This window comes from Leptopilina heterotoma, unplaced genomic scaffold, assembly GCF_015476425.1.
Source record: "Leptopilina heterotoma isolate Lh14 unplaced genomic scaffold, ASM1547642v1 Lhet_57, whole genome shotgun sequence".
Lineage (NCBI taxonomy): Eukaryota > Metazoa > Arthropoda > Insecta > Hymenoptera > Figitidae > Leptopilina > Leptopilina heterotoma.
The window spans coordinates 1,579,425-1,598,851 of NW_025111127.1; the positions used below are offsets into that span (position 1 = coordinate 1,579,425).

Consider the following 19,427-nt stretch of genomic DNA (forward strand, 5'->3'; position numbering starts at 1 on the left):
GCGTCCAACGTCGACTCGAAGTTTCGAAATCCACCGAAAAGAAGGAAGTTCCTCAAAGAAGTCAACGGACAGCTAATGCAGGTAATCGTCAACGTTTACGGCAAGGAAAAGATGCGACCAGCGAACAAACAGAAGAAACGGTGAAGTGAACTGAAAGACTCTTTGTGTTTTGTATTTAATTATTATTATTATTATTCGTTTTTTATTTTCTATTTGATCGTTTTCAATTTAATACCCGTCAACGAAAACTCTCACGGAGTTTTCTCCTAACGAAAAGGGGGTGTGACGATTATTGTTAAATTGAAAACATTTGTTCTCTGTAAATACAGAAAACGTTTGTTTTTGTTTTGTATAAATCGTCGTACACAAATTGGTGTATGCTGAGTGTAAACGGTGCGTGCGCACCCCACGAGTCCCACTTCAGCCAATCGCGAGCGAGGAAGTCTCCCCGCTGAGACCTTCTCCCTCCAGCGCCAAGAGAATCGAGGGCCTCGGAAGCACGGTCCGAGAGCATCACTTTTCGAAGCGGTATTACCGCGATAGGGTCTCTCGCAGTGGTCTTACCACAAGGGAGTAAAGTGGTTTTACCACAAACGGTCTTTACCGCAGCAGAGATTAAGAGGTGTTACCTCAAGCACGGTAACGCGCTCTCCCACGAAATCGTCCGGTGCCGCCTAAGAAAGTCAACGTTCGTACGACTTCGTCGTTTTATTTTATTCGTATCGTGAATATTTCGTCGTACCGAAATCATCGTTTAAATCGTGAATTTATGAATGTCCGTCCGCGCGTTTACATTATTGTCGATTGTCGTAATTGTAGTTTTCGCGTCTTTTTTGTCATCGCGCAACGTTTTCGCCTCGACGAGTTTATTCTTTTCGTTTTTTATAATTTATATTTCTTACTTGTATTTCCAATTTTATCGTTTCGTTTTCTAAATAAATATCAAATTTGATTCTGATTGAATGTTAAAACACTTTTTCAAAACGAACCCTGACCGACGAGCGATCCCACTTTAACATTCATTACAACACTAACCCCACGAGGTCCCGCAAAAGTGAAGTTGGCGGGAGTATCACTTGCTGATCGCCTATTCAATAAAATAAAATTAGAACATTTTATAAATTCTGTTAAAATACGACCTCTAGGATTAGTGATCGGATCTTTGGATAATCGTTCTCTAGTAAAATAGTAATTAGAAATAAAAACATCAGAATTAAGTTGATTCATATTTGAAAGTCGAGAGTTAAAATCACCTCCCACCAACATCGGGAGCTCAGGGTAAACGCTATAGATACGGTTAAAAAATAAATTAATATTATCCAACAACATTACCAAATCATCCTCCGGAGGGGCATACACCACACCAAGAACGAAACAATTAAAAGTAGATTTTATTTTTACAAAAATGTAATTCCTATTCATTTCCAAGACTTCTGCTTCATATATGTCCGAGTTGAAAGCCACCAAAAGCCCACCAGTAGCCCTGCCGAAGTGACTGATCCTAAAAGCTGGGGAGTCAATCGTAGCGAAATTTAGAAAACGCAACTTTTAATCAGTGCTCGTAGACTAAGTCTCACATACACACAGAATGTCTTGATTTCCTAAGTATTCGTTCATATCCACAATATTGGAAAGACCGTGCACGTTCCAAAATACAATCTTCGCGCCAGCTCCAGATAAAAAACCATTGGGTGATTCTTGCTATTTCTCAAAAGTTAACTTGGTTTGGTTTAAATTGTCCGTATTTGTGCTCGGAGAATTCAAATAGCCATCCAACGACTCTGAAATATGTCGATCTCTTTTCTCCGATTTAGAACGTCCTTTTCTCTTTTTTTGCGCTTTTTCTGTCTCTTTAGAGGCGTGGCCAGAGACTGAAACTGAAGGGGAAACAAAAGTTCGTTTTCGGGAAGGCCTGGGTGGATTTTGGGCCATAGACGTTGATAAGGGTGTTTGTTTCTCATCCATATTATTTTTCTCTTTTATAACAATTTTGTTACCCTTTAACACAGCATCCTGACCCCCCTCTCTAATTCTTCGCACTTGATCAAGAAGTAAACGTCGATTCTCCCTCTCTTCCTTTGAACGATCATTGGCTATGAAGATATCTTCATTTCTCAGCTATCTAACCTTGCCAAAGACCAATCTCACCCACTTTGATAAGATAAATTTTATCATAATAGGACGTTTACCATGAATTTTCCCAAGTCATTGTTATAATTATTATTACTATCGTCGTTAAATAATTTGATTGTTGTTCTTCTTCGTCTTTCTTTGGAGAAAGACAACGTAAGTAATTTGTCAATAATAGAAGTTAATATAATTCCAAGAATTCTTTGTGATTTGTTAATCCTGACCTATTCTATTCAATGATTTCTAATCTTCTGTTTTATCACAAACATTTTTTTTCTCAATGCAATACAGTAGCATTCAACTGGGTATTTTGAAAAACTTTTTTAATGTTCTCTGCTTTAAGTTCACGTAACTGTTCCCTGTATAATTATTAATAGATGTTCTATTAACTATTTAAGAATTTACATCATGCCCCAAAAATTGAGCAATAGCAATAATTAAATGTACAGCTTTTCTATCACTTAATTGACACTGATCCATAACTGCTACTACTTCTTGTACCACGTGCTTTTTTTGGAACAGATGGACCAGCTTCGTTTGGCTCAATGTTAGGAACAGCATATTGAAGATCTTCCACTGAAATATTGAAATACATACCAATACTTTTCTGACTCAAATTCTGAGGTGTTGATTCTTCACTAGACTGCAGCTCTACGATTGTACCTTTAAAGAATTCAGTACCATTAGTAATTTCACACTCCTTGAATCGGAATCAGAAGTTTTCTACTAAAGAAATAATTCGAATTCGTTTACCAAGTTAGTACTCTCCAAATCTGAATTAGTGCGGATTCGTTTACTAATTTAAATTAGTAGCATTTTTTACAAATTTTAGTAGTTTTTTACCAATTGCTAGTGGAAAATTACTAATTCAATTAGTAGAACGTATTTTTTACTATTTTAAATTAGTAAATTTTCTACTAATAATTATTAAAAAACTACTAAGAATTTGTAAAAACAGTTAATAATTCAATTGGTAAACGAATCCGCCTTATTTTATTAGTAGAAAACTACTAATTCAGATTAAGATAATAGGTTTCTACTGAAAACTCAAAAAAAACCCTACGTAATTAGAAAACGAATTCAAACTATTTTATTGATAGAAAACTACTAATTCAGATTTAAAAAGGATTCAATTTTTTAATATATTTAAATGATATTTTAAAGAGTAGTTTGTTAAAATACTTACTTAATAGATCTTTTTCCATTTCACTTTTTTGTAATCTTCTCACAAAAAATCTCTTTCCTCTCTGCTTCTTTTCTTTCTTGAATATCGTAAATGGATTCTAAATTTGCAATATAACCAACGCGACCAGGTTTCCTCTTATTAAACAAAAATTCCTTTTGTTCTTCATCAATTGGATTTAATATATCTCCAAAAGAAATGTCCAATAAATTTTTCATTTCAGATGTGAATTTGTCTTCCTTTGGAGTATTAAATTATAGTCCTGAATTTTTTTGCAATTTTCTCCACTCTTCGTATAAAGCTTCAATCATATACGCACTCTTATAGATGGTTTTAGTTTTCAAACAGGTTTTCTCCCAAAAAATAATAACTTCTTTGGCAACCAAACTAGCAGCATCCCGTAGACTCAATTTAATTTCACGAAGATTAAAAAATAGAACTTCAGAACTTGCAATTTAGATGGAAGTTTATTTCCGTAGATTTGAGTTTCAAAATCACCAATTAAAAAAATGTTGTGTCGTAACTTAGGTAAACTCGATAACAATTAATTTGTTAGAAAGTTATTAGATAATAACAAAACACTATCAAGTGAAATAGAGCACTGTAACATATTTCATAACAGATATTTGTAGATTTTGAGGTTATAAATAAACTTTAACAATATCAACAAACCAATGAAATTTACCGACACACGGTAACATAGGAATTTATAGTCTAAGAGCTAGCGACAGTTTTGGTCAACGGATTTTTATAAGGCTCATAATTGAAGGATAGGTTCCTTCTTCACTCCTCTTTGCAAAAATGTAAGTCTGACAGCACACATGCCCTGCGTTATCACACATGAGACTGTTTAATATGTGGAAAATTTATTTTTATATTTCTAAATGCCAGACCTACATGATATTAAACCTTTATGCCTAAAATTCATAAAAATATTACTGCCAGAACTGCCAACCCCTGACAATGTCGTGTCAGACTCGTTGTTTGTTTATTAAAAAATAATTATGGAATTTCTAGCGTTTTTTATAAGTCTGTCTTTTTTTCATAGGTAGTATTCCACTTGTATATGTCACCATTAAAATGACAGACCGATATTCCCCTGCTAAGTATGTGAAAAAAATTGTTAAAAATACAAAATTTTGAACGAAAAATAATAGCCGCTGAGGGCAGGGACGGGGTGTTGATACTTCCGCGCTAGGGGAAAGGCGCGTGGAAGGGATGGCTAGTTAGATAGGCAGTCGAATTATTAATTTAGTAATTTTATTTCTCATTACAAATTAGAATGTCACAAATGTCATGGCTACTTGACCTTCGGGGACAAAAGGCCAATAACCAAAACCAACCAACCAACCATTAGAATGTCACATTAGTAAGATGTAAGTCTATCAAAATTGTGTTTATATTATTTTTTTAAATATTATTAAATTTAAAAATAAACAGAAATGTGTTTCCTCAAATGTCATTTAGCGAAGTTGAAAGGTGAGTCTTTAATGGATTTTTATAAAATTTTTGTTTAAATTTTTTTGGAAAACCAACAGATACTAGATACAGTAGGATCTTTGAATAGTGCAGTTCTAAACAGTGCAGTCATTAGTGAGTTGATTAGACAAGGAGTTCCGGGGGGTAAAGGGAAAGAGAATCTGTGACGTCAAATACAGTGCCGTCGCTCATTTGATTATTTAGTATTATTTAGTGGTGCCCGGTATTTAGTAGTGGGGGACCCTTAATTTTCTTGACACGGACCTGAATGTTTTAGTTTTTGCACGCTTCGAACAGTGCACAATATTCTTGACGACTGCACTATTGAAAGATCCTACTGTAATACCAATATGAAAACTTATCATATAAATTTTCTAAATATATATACATATATAGAGTAATACTTAATTTTTTAATGTTTATAGACAAGTTTTTCTAAACATATTTTAACCAACAATCATTTATAAATCTTTAAATAATTAAACATTTTATATTTATGTGCAAAAAAAATTAAAACAAAATATTGTTTTTATTATTTTTAAAAAAATAATTGAAATAATCTTATATTTTCATAAAATAATTTTTTTTAATTGTAAGTAACTTAAATTTTAACCCCTTAACTGCCGGCTAAAAAACACTAAATGTACCTAGAATGACAAGAATAAAAAATCGTCCAATTTGTCTGAAACTTGTTACTCAGGGGTTTTCGGGTTTAAATTTTAAAATAATTTTCAAAACTTTGTTTGAATTTGCTTTAAAACCGGTACTTGGGGGTTTTAAGGGTCACTGATTACGAATCTAATTTCAGTTTTTTAAAATCAAAATGTCGGATCAAATATAAAAGTTTTTGAGGTCGTTAAGTACGGAGAGAATTTTAGATTCAAATTTTATTAATATTTCAGATCCTAATTTTTATATAAAAAATAAATTATACAAAAAATTTAGAATAAAAATATGATCTGAAATTAGTTACAAAATTATACAAATGAATTTCGATACACCAGAATAGTGTACAATGGTACAAATAAAGAGTTTTATTAAAAATTATGAAAATTAATCTTTTCACTTGGCAATTTTTTGTGGATTTAAAAACATATTTTTTACAAAATTGAGCATGGATTATTTTGTTTCTACTATTTTATCAATAAAACTTAAACTGCCATCAGATTCGTAATCAGCGACTCCAAAAACCCGCGAGTAGCAGTCTTGAAGCAAATAGAAGCAATTTTTAGAATCTTGTCCGTCATATTGGATCCGACATTTTCAATTTAAAATTTTTTTTAAATCTAACGTCTGATTCGTAATCAGCTACCCTTAAAACCCCCAAGTAACGATATTGACGCAAATTCAAGCAATTTTTTAAAATCTCATCCGCCATATTGGATCCGCCATTTTGAATTTTGTAAAACTGACATCGGATTCGTAATCAGCGACCCTGAAAACCCCCGAGTAACAATATTAAAGCAAATTTACGGAATTTTTTAAAATCTTTTCCGCCATTTTTAATTTTAAAAATTTTTTTAATCTGACTTCCGATTTGCAATCAGCGACCCCGAAAACCACCCAAGTAACAATATGGACCCAAATTCAAGCAATTTTTTAAAATCTTGTCCGCCATATTGGATTCGCCATTTTAAATTTTGAAAAACTGACATCGGATTCGTAATCAGTGACCCTGAAAATCCCCGAGTAACAATTTGGAAGCAATTTTGATAAAATTTAAAAATATTTGAAATTTGTTTAAAAATTTGTCAGCCATATTAGATCCACCATTTTGAAATTTTTAAATCTGACTTAAGATTCGTAATCAACGACCCCAAAAACATAAAAAACAAAGTGTTGTTAAAAATTATTCACTAAATGTTAATGAAATGTATAGTTTGTTACATCACTGTTTTTTTTAAACAGTCAATGTTTATTCTATTGTTTAAAATAAATATTACAACTTTTTGTAATTTACTATTTTTTTAATTGTAGCCACATCCATTCGGAATAGAAAGCAATTTAGTGCAAATTAATTGGTTAATTTTTAAAAGAATTACATAAAATTTTCTAAGTGGTACATATATGTTCCGGAGGCACGAAAGGGTTAAATAATTTTAATTAGTTGAATCAAATGAATCTTAATTAGATTAATTAAATAATTACTTGACTCTAATAAATAAACTTATTTAACACAAATATTGAGTTATTTTAAAACAAATTATTTATTTCGCTTAGTTAATTGACATAAATAAAATAAAATTTGTATTTGACATAAATAAAAACTAATTGCCACAATTAATTTATTTTATTGCTTCAAGTAAACTAAATTATCTATTTGAAATTTTGAAATAATGCATCACTTAATGAAAACAAATAAAAAATATTTTAATCAAATAAATAACTTATTAAAATCAAAGTAGATAATGAGTTATTTAAAAAAATTTATTTAGTTATTTCAACCAATTAATTAAATATTTGGTATAATTAAAAATTATTTGGCACAATTAATTTTGTGACTTCAAGTATAATAATTTATTTAATGCAAATAATAGATTATTTAATGCAAATAAAGTAGTTAATAAAAACAAATAAAAGAATATTTAGATAAAATAAGTCAGTTCCGTTGACGATGTAGTTTGTTTTCCCAATTTCCTTAGTACGGCCGGCAGAGTAAAGGGTCTTCGGTTATAGGTCTTAGGGTAGGTAAGTGCGACTGGGTTTCGATCCCTGCAGGTTTCAACTTTTAATTTATTATTGTAAGAATTTAATGTCAATATTTCCAAGCATATATGTCTTTAAAATCATGTAGGATAAATAATTAATTATTTTATTAAATTTGACTATAATTAGTCCAGTTACTCCAGAGTGAAAACATTTATATTATTGGAATAAATAATTTCAAATACCAACGTTGGTGTTGAAACATTGTGAAAATTCAATAAATGTCACAATAGTAATAAACTATTCAGAAGTACCTGAATTATTCCAATAATTAATTATCTTTTGCAATTAAAGGGATATTAGTCTCAATTAAAATAATTATTTATAATGAATAATTGAGAATTTGATACAAATATATATGTAGTTATTTCAAAAATATTATTTCATTGTTGCAAATAAATCCGCTCATTTAAATTAAAAGAACGGGAATTATTAAATCAAGATATTTTTATAATTGATTTAAAGCAATATTTATTAGATCGAATTATTCCATTTATTTGACCTTAGTAGTTTGTATTTGGTATAAATAACTATATAATCCTCATAAATAAAATTGACCTTCTGCATGTACATTATTGCTTAAAACATGAAAATTTTAATAAAAACAGTTGTTTTGAACATCAAGAAATGTAAAGAAGTATGTATGTATATATGTCACAAAAGCTTTGTGCACCAATCACACAAAACGGCCTGGACCTATGAGAATGAAATTTTTGCTGAACCTTCAGTATTCATCCAAGGAAAGTTTACAGATTTAGAAAATATTAATTAGAATGGAAAGTATTCAATTTTTTCAAAAAATTGAAAATTTCTAAATTTTACTTTTTTTATGAATTGCTTTTAAACTTTTTATAGTTAAGTATTACATGTTATTTACTAACATTTTAGCATAATTTTTCAAAAAATACTACTTTATAACTAAGATTTAATTATATAAAAATATTTTCAAAAAATCGAAAATTTCTAAATTTCACATTTTTTAATTGATAGCTTTTAAATTTTCGTTAATTGAATATTACATGTTATTTAGTCACATTTTAGCATAATTTTTCAAAAATACTATCTTATAACGAAGATGTAAGTATAAAAATGTTTTGAATATTAAAAAATCGAAAAAAGTATAATTGATACCAATTGTTATGAAGCTTAATTCAGTAGTATTTGTGGGCTCTCTGATTTAACTTTTAGAGTTATTTTGAGCAATGTAAAGACAAAAGTTAAACACGGTGTCTATTTTGGTTAAACCCATTAAGTCCTATGAAGAAACCAGCCATTGTATTACAAAACTAACAATTGGATTCATAGGTAAATGGAAAAAAAACCGGACAAGTGCGGGTAGAACTCGTACTAAAACCGAGGGTTAAGTACCCACGTTTAAAACTTCTACTTTTTTGCTGAAAAAATATAAAGATCAACTTCAATATTCTTTGCTGTATTTTTTTCTGTAATCTACAGGTGAAAATAAATAAATAACCAATTTTCATCTCTTCAGATAAAAAACTGTGGACGCTAGAGTAAAAAACACGCATTTTTGACGAAATTTTTAAAAACTTTGAGTTTTTCGCTAAGAAAAATATAAAGATAAAATGCAATTATGTTCAGTGTTTTTTTCCTGAAATCTACACATAAAAATACATAATATAAGCAAAACTGTAGTCCAATAGGCCAAGAATTGCGAAAACCAAGGGGAGGGTACACACTTTTTTTTCTAAAACGAAAAAATTTTTTAGTTTCTCGCAAAAAAATATGAAGATGAACTCTGATAATTTTTTCTGTATGTTTGTTAAAATCTACACGAAAAAAAAATAAAAATGTATAACGCCAGTCCACTAGACTAAGAATTGAGAGAACTAGCACAGGTATAATTATTATCAAAAATTGAAAAAAAAATTTTTGGTTTTCGCTCAAAACGCAATGAAGATCAATTTTAATTATTTCCACTATATTTTTTCTGTAATCTACACGTCAAAATACAAAAGTGTACCAATTTTTAGCTCTCTAGGTAAAAAACTGTAAGCGCTAGGGTGAAATCCACGCTTTTTTGACGAAATTTTTAAAAACTTTGAGTTTTTCGCTGAAAAAATATGAAGATCAAATCCAATCATGTTCGCTATATTTTTCCTGAAATCTACACACAAAAATACATAAAATAAGCAAAACTACAGTCTAATAGGCCAAGAATTGTTAAAACTAAGGGGGGGGGTTACACACTTTTTTTTAAAACGAAATTTTTTTTTAGTTTTTTGCAAAAAAAATATAAAGATAAATTCCAATAATTTCTTCTATATGTTTGTTCAAATCTAAACGAAAAAACAAATAAAAATGTATAACGCCAGTCCACTAGATTAAGAATTGAGAGAACCATCAAGAGATAAAGAATTTCGAGCTTGCAAAAAGAGATTTTAGTTTTTCGATGAAAACACTATGAAAATAAATTCTAATCACTTCCGCTATATTTTTCCTGTAATCCATACGTAAAAACGAATAAGTATGTCAATTTTCAGCTCTTTAGATAAAAAACTGTGAGCGCCAGGGGGGGTACATGCATTTTTTTCGAAATTTTCAAAATTTTCGAGTTTTTCGATAAAACACTATGAAGATCAATACCAAATATGTTCGCTATATTTTTCCTGTAATCCATTTTTGAAAATACATATACATACCAATTTTCATCTTTCTAGGTAAAAAACTGTGAGCGCTAGGGGGGGTACATGCCTTTTTTTGTGAAAAACGGCCAAACTTTGATGTTTTTCGCGGAAAACTCTATGAAGATTAATTCCAATCACGTTCGCTATATTTTTCGTGCAATCTACGCGTGAAAATACATACGTGTAACAATTTTTAGCTCTCATATACAAAACGCGCGCGTATCGCGTAGACGCGTAAGCTAGCGTATACGTATTATATTTATAAGCCTATACGTATAAGTACACCAATGTCCATTAAGGGAAGATGCCCATTGTCAGGCAAATAAAAGTTTATTTGGACTGAGGACATTAGATAAAATAGAATTTTTTACTTTTAAAAATAAAGTGTTAAACCTGGGTTGCCACGCTTTTGCTCATTTCAAATTCCCTGACTTTTCCAGGTTTTCCAGTTTAAAAAACGTAATTTTTCCAGGTTTTTAAAACTACATTTATATTTTACAAAATTTTTAATTCTAACCTTTTTGAAATTAAATATGTTATAAAACATGAAAATATCGATTGCTCCGAGTCATCGACTCGGAGCAATCGATATCTTCATTTTTATAATAATTAAAAATGTTGGACTGATAAAATCATCATTTTATACCTATTATAAGAATATTGTTACTGTAACTTATTCAAAATTACTTTTATTATTTTAATTTAATTATTGTTTTTCACAATTTTTAACTAAAATTCTTCTTTATCTTTAAATTAATTATTATTAATAATTTCTGAAAAATTTCTTTCAACATTTTCAAATCCTTTTGTTTACAATTCAATTTTACGAAATTTCATCGATTATTCAGGTATTCGGAAATTCTTCAATCAAATATATATTAGAAAATAAAAACTTGAAATAACTTCAAAAAAATTCAATTCAACTTTTACAAAAAAATTAAATCTACACAATTTTAAGTTAAAAGTATAAAAAACTCAATCATTCAAAGATTATAATTTGAAAACTTTTCAAAACTCAATTACTATCTAAAGTTTAAACTGAAATTCATATTTGAATCAATTATTATTAGAAAATTCTACGACAATTCAATTATTTAAATACAAAAAAAAATAATTTATTGAAGAATTGAATGTTTTTTAAAATTCAACTCTCACACTGAAAAAAATTTGGTCGAAATCTTCAACTACCATTACCTAGTTGAGTGGAAAGGTGTTAAATTAATTACTTTTTTAGTTTTGCTAACAATTTTCGTGTAGATGATTTTACTACTTTTGATGTAGTTAAAGAATATAGTTCAGATGACTAAAAAAAAGTAGTTAAATTACAACAACTACAAAATCCGATTATACCAACTACATTCTTAGTTCTTTTTACTACTTTTCGGTAGTCAATATAACTTTTTAAATTCAGTTGAGGACCTATTGAATCACGCAGAGTAGTTATAAAAGTAGTCAAACCTACTAGAAATTTTTTTCAGTGCATTTAAAGAATTTTATCAACAATTTTTTAAATGGGTAATTAAAATTCTTTTGACGAATTTCAATAAAATTTTTAAGAACAATTTCATTTTTCGAGAAATTAGATTAACCCTTTAACGCCCAGCGGTTTCGATCGAAACCACTTTTGATTTCTAAAATCTATAACTTTGACAAAAATTAAGATATTTTTGATTTCTAAAAGCTCACGACCTACAAATTTATAAACCTTTATGAAAAAAATTTACATTTTAAAAAATAATTAACAATTTTGTAATTACAACAATAATAAAAAAAAAATTTGTTGCAAAATTTGCAACAAAATTACAAATTCGAAAATAAAAGGAAACAAAGCTACTGAAAATTGTTACTCGGGGGTTTTCGGGGTCGCTGATTACGAATTTGATATCAGATTTTAAGAATTCAAAATGGCGGATCCAATATGGCGGACATCATTTTTAAAAACTGATGCAATTTGCCTGAAAATTGTTACTCGGGAGTTTTTGGGGTCGTTGATTACGAATTTGATGCCAGATTTTAAAAATTCAAAATGGCGGATCCAAATGGCGGATGTCATTGCTAAAAACTGATGTAATTTGCCTGAAAATTGTTACTCGGGGGTTTTCGGGGTCGCTGATTGCGAATTTCATATCAGATTTTAAAAATTCAAAATGGCGTATCCAATATGGCGGACATCTTTTATAAAAATTGATTCAATTTGCCTGAAAATTGTTACTTGGGGGTTTTCGGGGTCGCTGATTACGATTTTGATTTTAATTTTTTAAAATGTGAAATAGCGGTTTCAATTTATTGTACAAAATGTCCAAATATAAACGAGATCAGAATAAAATGTTTGTCTACCTTCGTGACAATGTGAAAAACAATTGCCTAACGCAAAACCGGTATCATAATGATTAATGAAATATTCATTTCTATATTCGTAATAATCAGAAAAACAAATGCCTAACGCAAAGACGAAATCAATCTAAAATGCTTGACTATATTTGTGAAAATCGGAAAATAAAAGCCTAACATGAGAACGCGATCCGAATAAAATATGAATCTATATTTGTGACAATGCGATAAACAAATGCCTAATGAGAAAACGATGTCAAAATTAAATGTTCGTTTACATTCGTGACTATAGAAAAACAATTGCCTAACATTGACTCTAACATTGGATTAGTAAACAGCGGCCCTGAAAACCCCCTACTAACAATTTTTAGGCAAATTGAATCAATTATTAGAAAAGATGTCCGCCATATTGGATCCGCCATTTTGAATTTTTAAAATCTGATATGAAATTCGCAATCAGCGACCCCGAAAACCCCCGAGTAACAATTTTCAGGCAAATTACATCAGTTTTTAGCAATGACATCCGCCATTTGGATCCGCCATTTTGAATTTTTAAAATCTGGCATCAAATTCGTAATCAACGACCCCAAAAACTCCCGAGTAACAATTTTCAGGCAAATTGCATCAGTTTTTAAAAATGATGTCCGCCATATTGGATCCGCCATATTGAATTTTTTTAAAATTTGACCTCAAATTCGTATTCAGCGACCCCGAAAACCCCCGAGTAACAATTTATTGGATCTAGGTGAAAAGAATAGCGTGGGGGTTTTAAATTTATAATATCTTGATGTGAAATTCGCATTAAATTTTTAGTTTAGGTATCATTAGCTTTTCATTTTTTATTTAAATACATACATAGAAATTTACATACAACTTTGGTTTTTCTAGTTATATCTTTCAATTTCTCTTTAAATTAATTACATTACATTAAAGTTATTATTTAGTACCTTAAATTAAAATGTATAACGAACATATAGATATAGTTTGTTTTTAATTAAATTTCTGGAAAGCATTGAGAATTTCTCCTTCAAACTTACTCTGATACAGTTGCTCACTTGTAAATTTGGTAAGCATTCTTGCCGTAGGCTTGAAATTTGCACACGTATTTGGCAACAAGAAACGAACTCTCATTATTGCATCCGCGGTTTTGATGCTTATCTTATTCTCAATTTATTTTTTATTATATTAACAATTGAGAAACCGACAGATTGGCTCAGTCGGATAGATGCCTGGCGTTGGTGGTCGTTTAAGGACCAAGGGTATAAGTACCCTTGGTTCGCGCCCATTTGGCTTGGTATTTTTCCGGCACGTGAGATAATTTGAGCGGGAGGTTTGACGTCGGGGTTTAATGATGTGCACCGTCGATTATTGTCCGGTACACACCATTAGAACTCGACTGTCGATAAACCGGTTGTACTCAGGAGAGGTTTTCTACAGTTTCCCTCTCCACTGGCGAGAAAACTCATTAGACGGGTGGTCCAGGCGTAATGCGAGTACTCCTAATAAAGTCGGCTGTAGACGCAAATTAGGTTAATATATAGAAAATTTCTAAGTAGAATGGTTATGCTTAATCCAAAAAAAGTATTTCTCGGGGACTCTTGTCGAAGTGCGTAAGGCCAATAGGGCAGGAGTATAAACAATAAAAAAAACAATTGAGAAAGCTCTCTCGACTGAAGCATTAGAAAATGGAAGACTTAAGAGCCCACGCGCCAATGCTGAGATATGTTTGAACCTACACATTTCTCCAGCATTTTTATCTTCGTTAACCTTAGTCCAATATTCATTTGATGAACATTTTTCTATTTCTAGACGATGTAACAAGTTCCATTCTTTGACAGTTTCGTCAACATCTGAACAAATAGCTTGAAAAAAAATGGTCAACAGTCTTTATACTGCAGTGTTCGGCTATGAAAGCAGCTATTTTTAATTCCGCTATTTTTCTTCTGACGTCAATACCTTGGACATAAGTTAAAATTTTGGGCGTACTTTGAAAAATTTTATCCTGTTTTAAATTGTCAATGTGCTTATTTGTTTTTGCATGGCCTTCAAGACCGTTTCTGTGGGCTGCAAAATCAGCACGACAAATGGCACAGTACGCTCTTGTATTATTATATTATATTATATATTATATTATTATATTATATTATTATATTATATTATATTATATTATTATTATATTATATATATTATTATATATATTATTATATTATATTATATTATATTATTATATTATATCTTATATTATTGCCCGGAACTGGCCTTAACCAATCTACAAAAAAACATTTTATTTCTAAATTTATTCACATTTGATACATATAACTTCTACAAAACAATAATATCAACATCGACATTATAAAAAATAAATATAAAAGAGTTTGTAGGCTAGCAAAGTAAATAACAATATAGCAAATATATAACCTTTGAACTGATTTTCAGTTTCCCAACTTATTTTATATTTCTGTACATATTTCCCTTTAGATTGCACAGGAGGCTCAAATTCCATGATAAAAGAACAGGAATGGTAAGTATATGCACACAAGGAAACACTCTGATGCACCCAATCACTTAGCAGAAAATAACCACAGCCAAATTCAGAATGACAAAACTAGACTGTGACAGAGCAAAATAAAAACACGTCCGAACACCACAATGGTTCAAGTAGGACTCCCATATGATTGATATAATATAAAGAATGTTATTATTGAATTTAAAAGGACATTGTTTTCCCAAATTTAAAGATCCCTTAACCCTTTGAGTCACAGTGGTCAATATATCGACCACCTTTTGAGGTGGATGAAAAACATATAAAAACCCATCAGCTTTGCTTGGAAATTGATATTCGGGGGGTTTTGGGGACGCTGGTTACAAATCCGATATTGGTTATCAAAAATTCAAAATAACGGATCATTAAATCCGCCATTTTGATCCGACATTTTTATCGTCATATTGATGGTAGACAACTTTTTCAAAAAAATGATCCAAATCACTTGAAAATTGTTACTCGGGGGTTTTTAAGGTCCCTGATTACGAATCCGATATTAGTTTTCAAAAATTCAAAATGGCGGATCCAATATGGCGGACAAGATTTTTAAAAAATGCTTGAATTTGCTTCAATATTGCTACTCGGGGGTTTTTGGGGACGCTGATTACGAATCTGCTATTAGTTTTCAAAAATTCAAAATGGCGGATCCAATATGGCGGACAACTTTTTTAAAAAATGATCCAAATCACTTGAAAATTGTTACTCGGGGGTTTTTGGGGCCGCTGATTACGAATCTGCTATTAGTTTTCAAAAATTCAAAATGGCGGATACAATATGGCGGACGACTTTTTCAAAAAATAATCCAAATCACTTGAAACTTGTTATTTTGGGGTTTTTGGGGTCGCTGATTACGAATCCGATATTAGTTTTTAAAAATTCAAAATGGCGGACAACTTTTTTAAAACATGATCCAAATCACTTGAAACTAGTTACTCGGGGGTTTTGGGGGTCGCTGATTACGAATCTGCTATTAGTTTTTAAAAATTCAAAATGGCGGATCCAATATGGCGGATGATTGTTTAAAAATATAACACCCTCCTCTTTTTTTACACGGGCTTGGGACCGTCGGTGGCAGAGTTTTTTTTTTTTTTGTTTTTTTTATTTTTTTTTTGTTTTTTCGAATTAATTTAAAATATTTTTTTTATTTTCTTTTTATTTTTTTTACTTTTTTTTTATTTTTACAATTTTTTATAAATTTTTTATACTGATTTTGATTACAGTTATCGTGCATGGTATTTCTGATAGCAATTGCGATCTTGTTTTATACATAAGGCAACTTCACATGTTGTACAAAAGAAAGATGATCGCCACGGATTATCTTTGGTGCTACAACACGCGCAACGTCGCTGAGAATCAAGTACAATTGGAATATGAGGTGCTTACGAAAATCGTCTCTCATTTGACCCTTGTTTCTTGAAATTAGACGTAGATATTGACATTCTTTTTTTACCCCGTTTATTTGAACTATAATATCCAATGAGTTGATCGACGAGTAGTAATCTGAAATGCTTTAGGGTCATTTGAGAATCAGTATTCCTCTGCTTGTAAATGATAAATGAATTTACTACAGTCACGTCTGCAAAATGCCAAAAAATTCTGTGCCACCATTTTTTACTCTTTCTATCTCGTTCATATACAGACTTTAGCATATCTGCCTTATCGACGCATCCCATAAAACAATTATAATCATGTGCTATTCGTGGAGCAGTTCTTTCAAGAATGGTTCCATCTTTTTGTTTCCTTTTGACATTCACAATTTCAGAGGGATCATGAAAATTTGACAAGAACTGTACATGCTTGTTGTCAAACCATTTTACCCATCCTATGCCTTTAAAAGATGACCGAAATTCACTTTCTCCTTTATTCATACTTTTATTAGTCTTTTGCATTTTCGGTAAATCCTTTCGGTTACTTCTTACAGTACCACAAGCTAGAATCCCATCTTGTTTTAGGGAAATCATTAGACTTAAGCTTGTAAAGTAGTTGTCGAAATATAAATGGTAAAACTTAAAAGCTAATTTACGGGATAAATCTCGAACAACTCTTTCACCTAATAATTTTTCTGGTCTTCCATTAATTTTGCCAGTATATATCTCAAATTGACAAACAAAGCCATTCAAATCAGCTCTCACCCATACTTTGTAACCTCTTTTTATAGGCTTTTGAGGGAGATACTGTTTCAGCGTACTTCTTCCTTTGAATTTAATCATACTTTCGTCGACAGCCTGTTCTTTTGTAGGATTATAAAACTTCAAAAAGTTTTCTGAAAGCTGATTTATCATAGGTGCAATTTTATATAACTTGTCGTAATTGGGATCCCCTTTTTTAGGCATTAAACTATTGTCATTTAAGTGCATTTTCGATAAAAGAAAGAAAAACCTATTTAGCGGCATAACTGAACTGATATAAGTGTCACGTAATTGTGAATTAGACGACCAATAATCCCGAATGCAAGGCAACTTTTTGATTCCCATCATAATATTGATAGCTAAAAAGCGTAACATCTCCTCTCTTGTCGTCGGTTCAAATGGTTTTTGGGATTGGCTGCAATATATGTTAGTTTGTTTCACAATTGTATCAATCAATGATTCTGAAAATAAGCAAAGAAAAATGTCTAACGGCGAAATGAAGTTATCTGGAAGATTTGGGCCACATTCTTCTGAAAACTGTGTATCATCATACTTTCTACTCTTCTTCTCCCAAATACCATCCAACTCAGTCATTCTTTTTTCAAGACATGTATCTTCTTCATCATCTGATGAAACAGAATTTACATTTGGTGAAGTCATGATGCTATCATCTAATTCATCGTCACCACCTTTACTTTCGTTATCGCTCTGAATAGAAAAAACCTCAGCGTCCTCTTCCATCCCATCATCTAATCCATACTCACCGTCTTCACTTTCGTTATCACTAGGGATAAAGACAATCTCAGCGTCCTCTTCCATTCGCAAATAATAAAATAACTTTAAATAATTTTCAAACAATATTGATGTAGCAATGTAAAGTAATGTAATGTAGTGTCAAAAATTTCTGCTAATAATAAAGTTATCCAAGTAAATTTAAAACTATGGTGTTGTTTCAATATAGTTCATTCTATAATGTTAAGTCAATACAAGTAACAAACAAAGCAACAACAATACGCAGTATGATGAAATAAACACCACACGTATTTCAAGAAACACACAAATTAAAAAAAAAAAGAACATCACCACACAGAGCGTTGCAATGAACACCACATACGTATTTCGAAAAACACACAAATCAAAAACAGAAGAACATCAATGCACTGTATGTTGTAATAAGTGTTACATATATGATAACATACAAATAAAAAACAAAAGAACATCAATGCACTGTATAATGTAATAAGTGCTACATGTATGATAACATACAAATCAAAAACAAAAGAACAACACTACACAGTGTGTTGCAATGCACGCTGCATTCACTGCATGATACATAAATTTACATTGATGTTGCTTTGTTTTTTAATACTAAACCTATTGCCATCAAGAGTAATAATGAAAATAAAGTGAAAAGTATGTATTAGATCATGTTATTTGTAAAATTCATGTAAATTCATCCGCCATATAGGATCCGACATTTTGATTTTTTGAAAACTAATAGCAGATTCGTAATCAGCGACCCCAAAAACCCCCGAGTAACTAGTTTCAAGTGATTTGGATCATTTTTTGAAAAAGTCGTCCGCCATATTGGATCCGTCATTTAAAATTTTTGAAAACTAACAGCAGATTCGTAATCAGCGACTCCAAAAACCCCAGAGTAACAAGTTTCAAGTAATTTGGATCATTTTTTGAAAAAAGTATCCGCCATATTGGATCCGCCATTTTGAATTTTTGAAAACTAATAGCAGATTCGTAATCAGCGACCCCAAAAACCTCCGAGTAACTAGTTTCAAGTTATTTGGATCATTTTTTGAAAAAGTCGTCCGCCATATTGGATCCGCCATTTTTAATTTTTGAAAACTAATATTAGATTCGATTCCCGTCCTTTTTCCCGATTCCTATTTCCCGACAAACGATTTCCCGACAAGCCTTCTTCCCGACAGATGATTTTCCCGAATCCTATTTCCCGACAACCATTTTCCCGAAAATACAAACCCCGACAATGAAATTTCTAAATAAATGTAAGAAGAACATGTTTTTATTTATAAATTCTGAAGTATAATATAAAAAAATCAATAAAAATCTCTGAAAATAAAAAGAATTGTAACAATGGAGTCAATCACAAATGTATATTATGTGCCAGTAATTTTAAATAATCGTGAACTGTTCCAGATGATTTGTAATCTTCGTATTGTAGCACAATTGACCGAAGGCGACTTTGCAGTTCGATCCATTTCTTCTTGGGGGCAGCTTTAACTGCTTTCCCCAGACCCAATTCG

General features: G+C 30.8%; 1 protein-coding gene across 1 annotated transcript; it reads right to left on the reverse strand.

Annotated features, from left to right (window-relative positions):
* Positions 1–2,587: 2,587 nt before the first annotated feature.
* On the reverse strand, positions 2,588–17,967 carry LOC122508794 (piggyBac transposable element-derived protein 4-like). The gene is made up of 2 exons (XM_043622341.1): positions 16,470–17,967; positions 2,588–2,793 (listed from the first exon to the last, which is right to left on the reverse strand). The coding sequence occupies exons 1-2, from the start codon at positions 17,965–17,967 to the stop codon at positions 2,588–2,590; spliced, it is 1,704 nt and encodes a 567-aa protein (XP_043478276.1).
* Positions 17,968–19,427: the final 1,460 nt, after the last annotated feature.

What these genes read in the sequence shown, in the direction of transcription:
- LOC122508794 (XM_043622341.1), bottom strand. Translation starts at nt 17,967, where the DNA reads ATGGAAGAGGACGCTGAGATTGTCTTTATCCCTAGTGATAACGAAAGT. An exon ending in TTATAGTTCAAATAAACGGG is followed by an intron (nt 2,794 to 16,469) that starts GTAAAAAAAGAA and finishes AATTCTTTAAAG; the next exon opens with GTACAATCGTAGAGCTGCAG.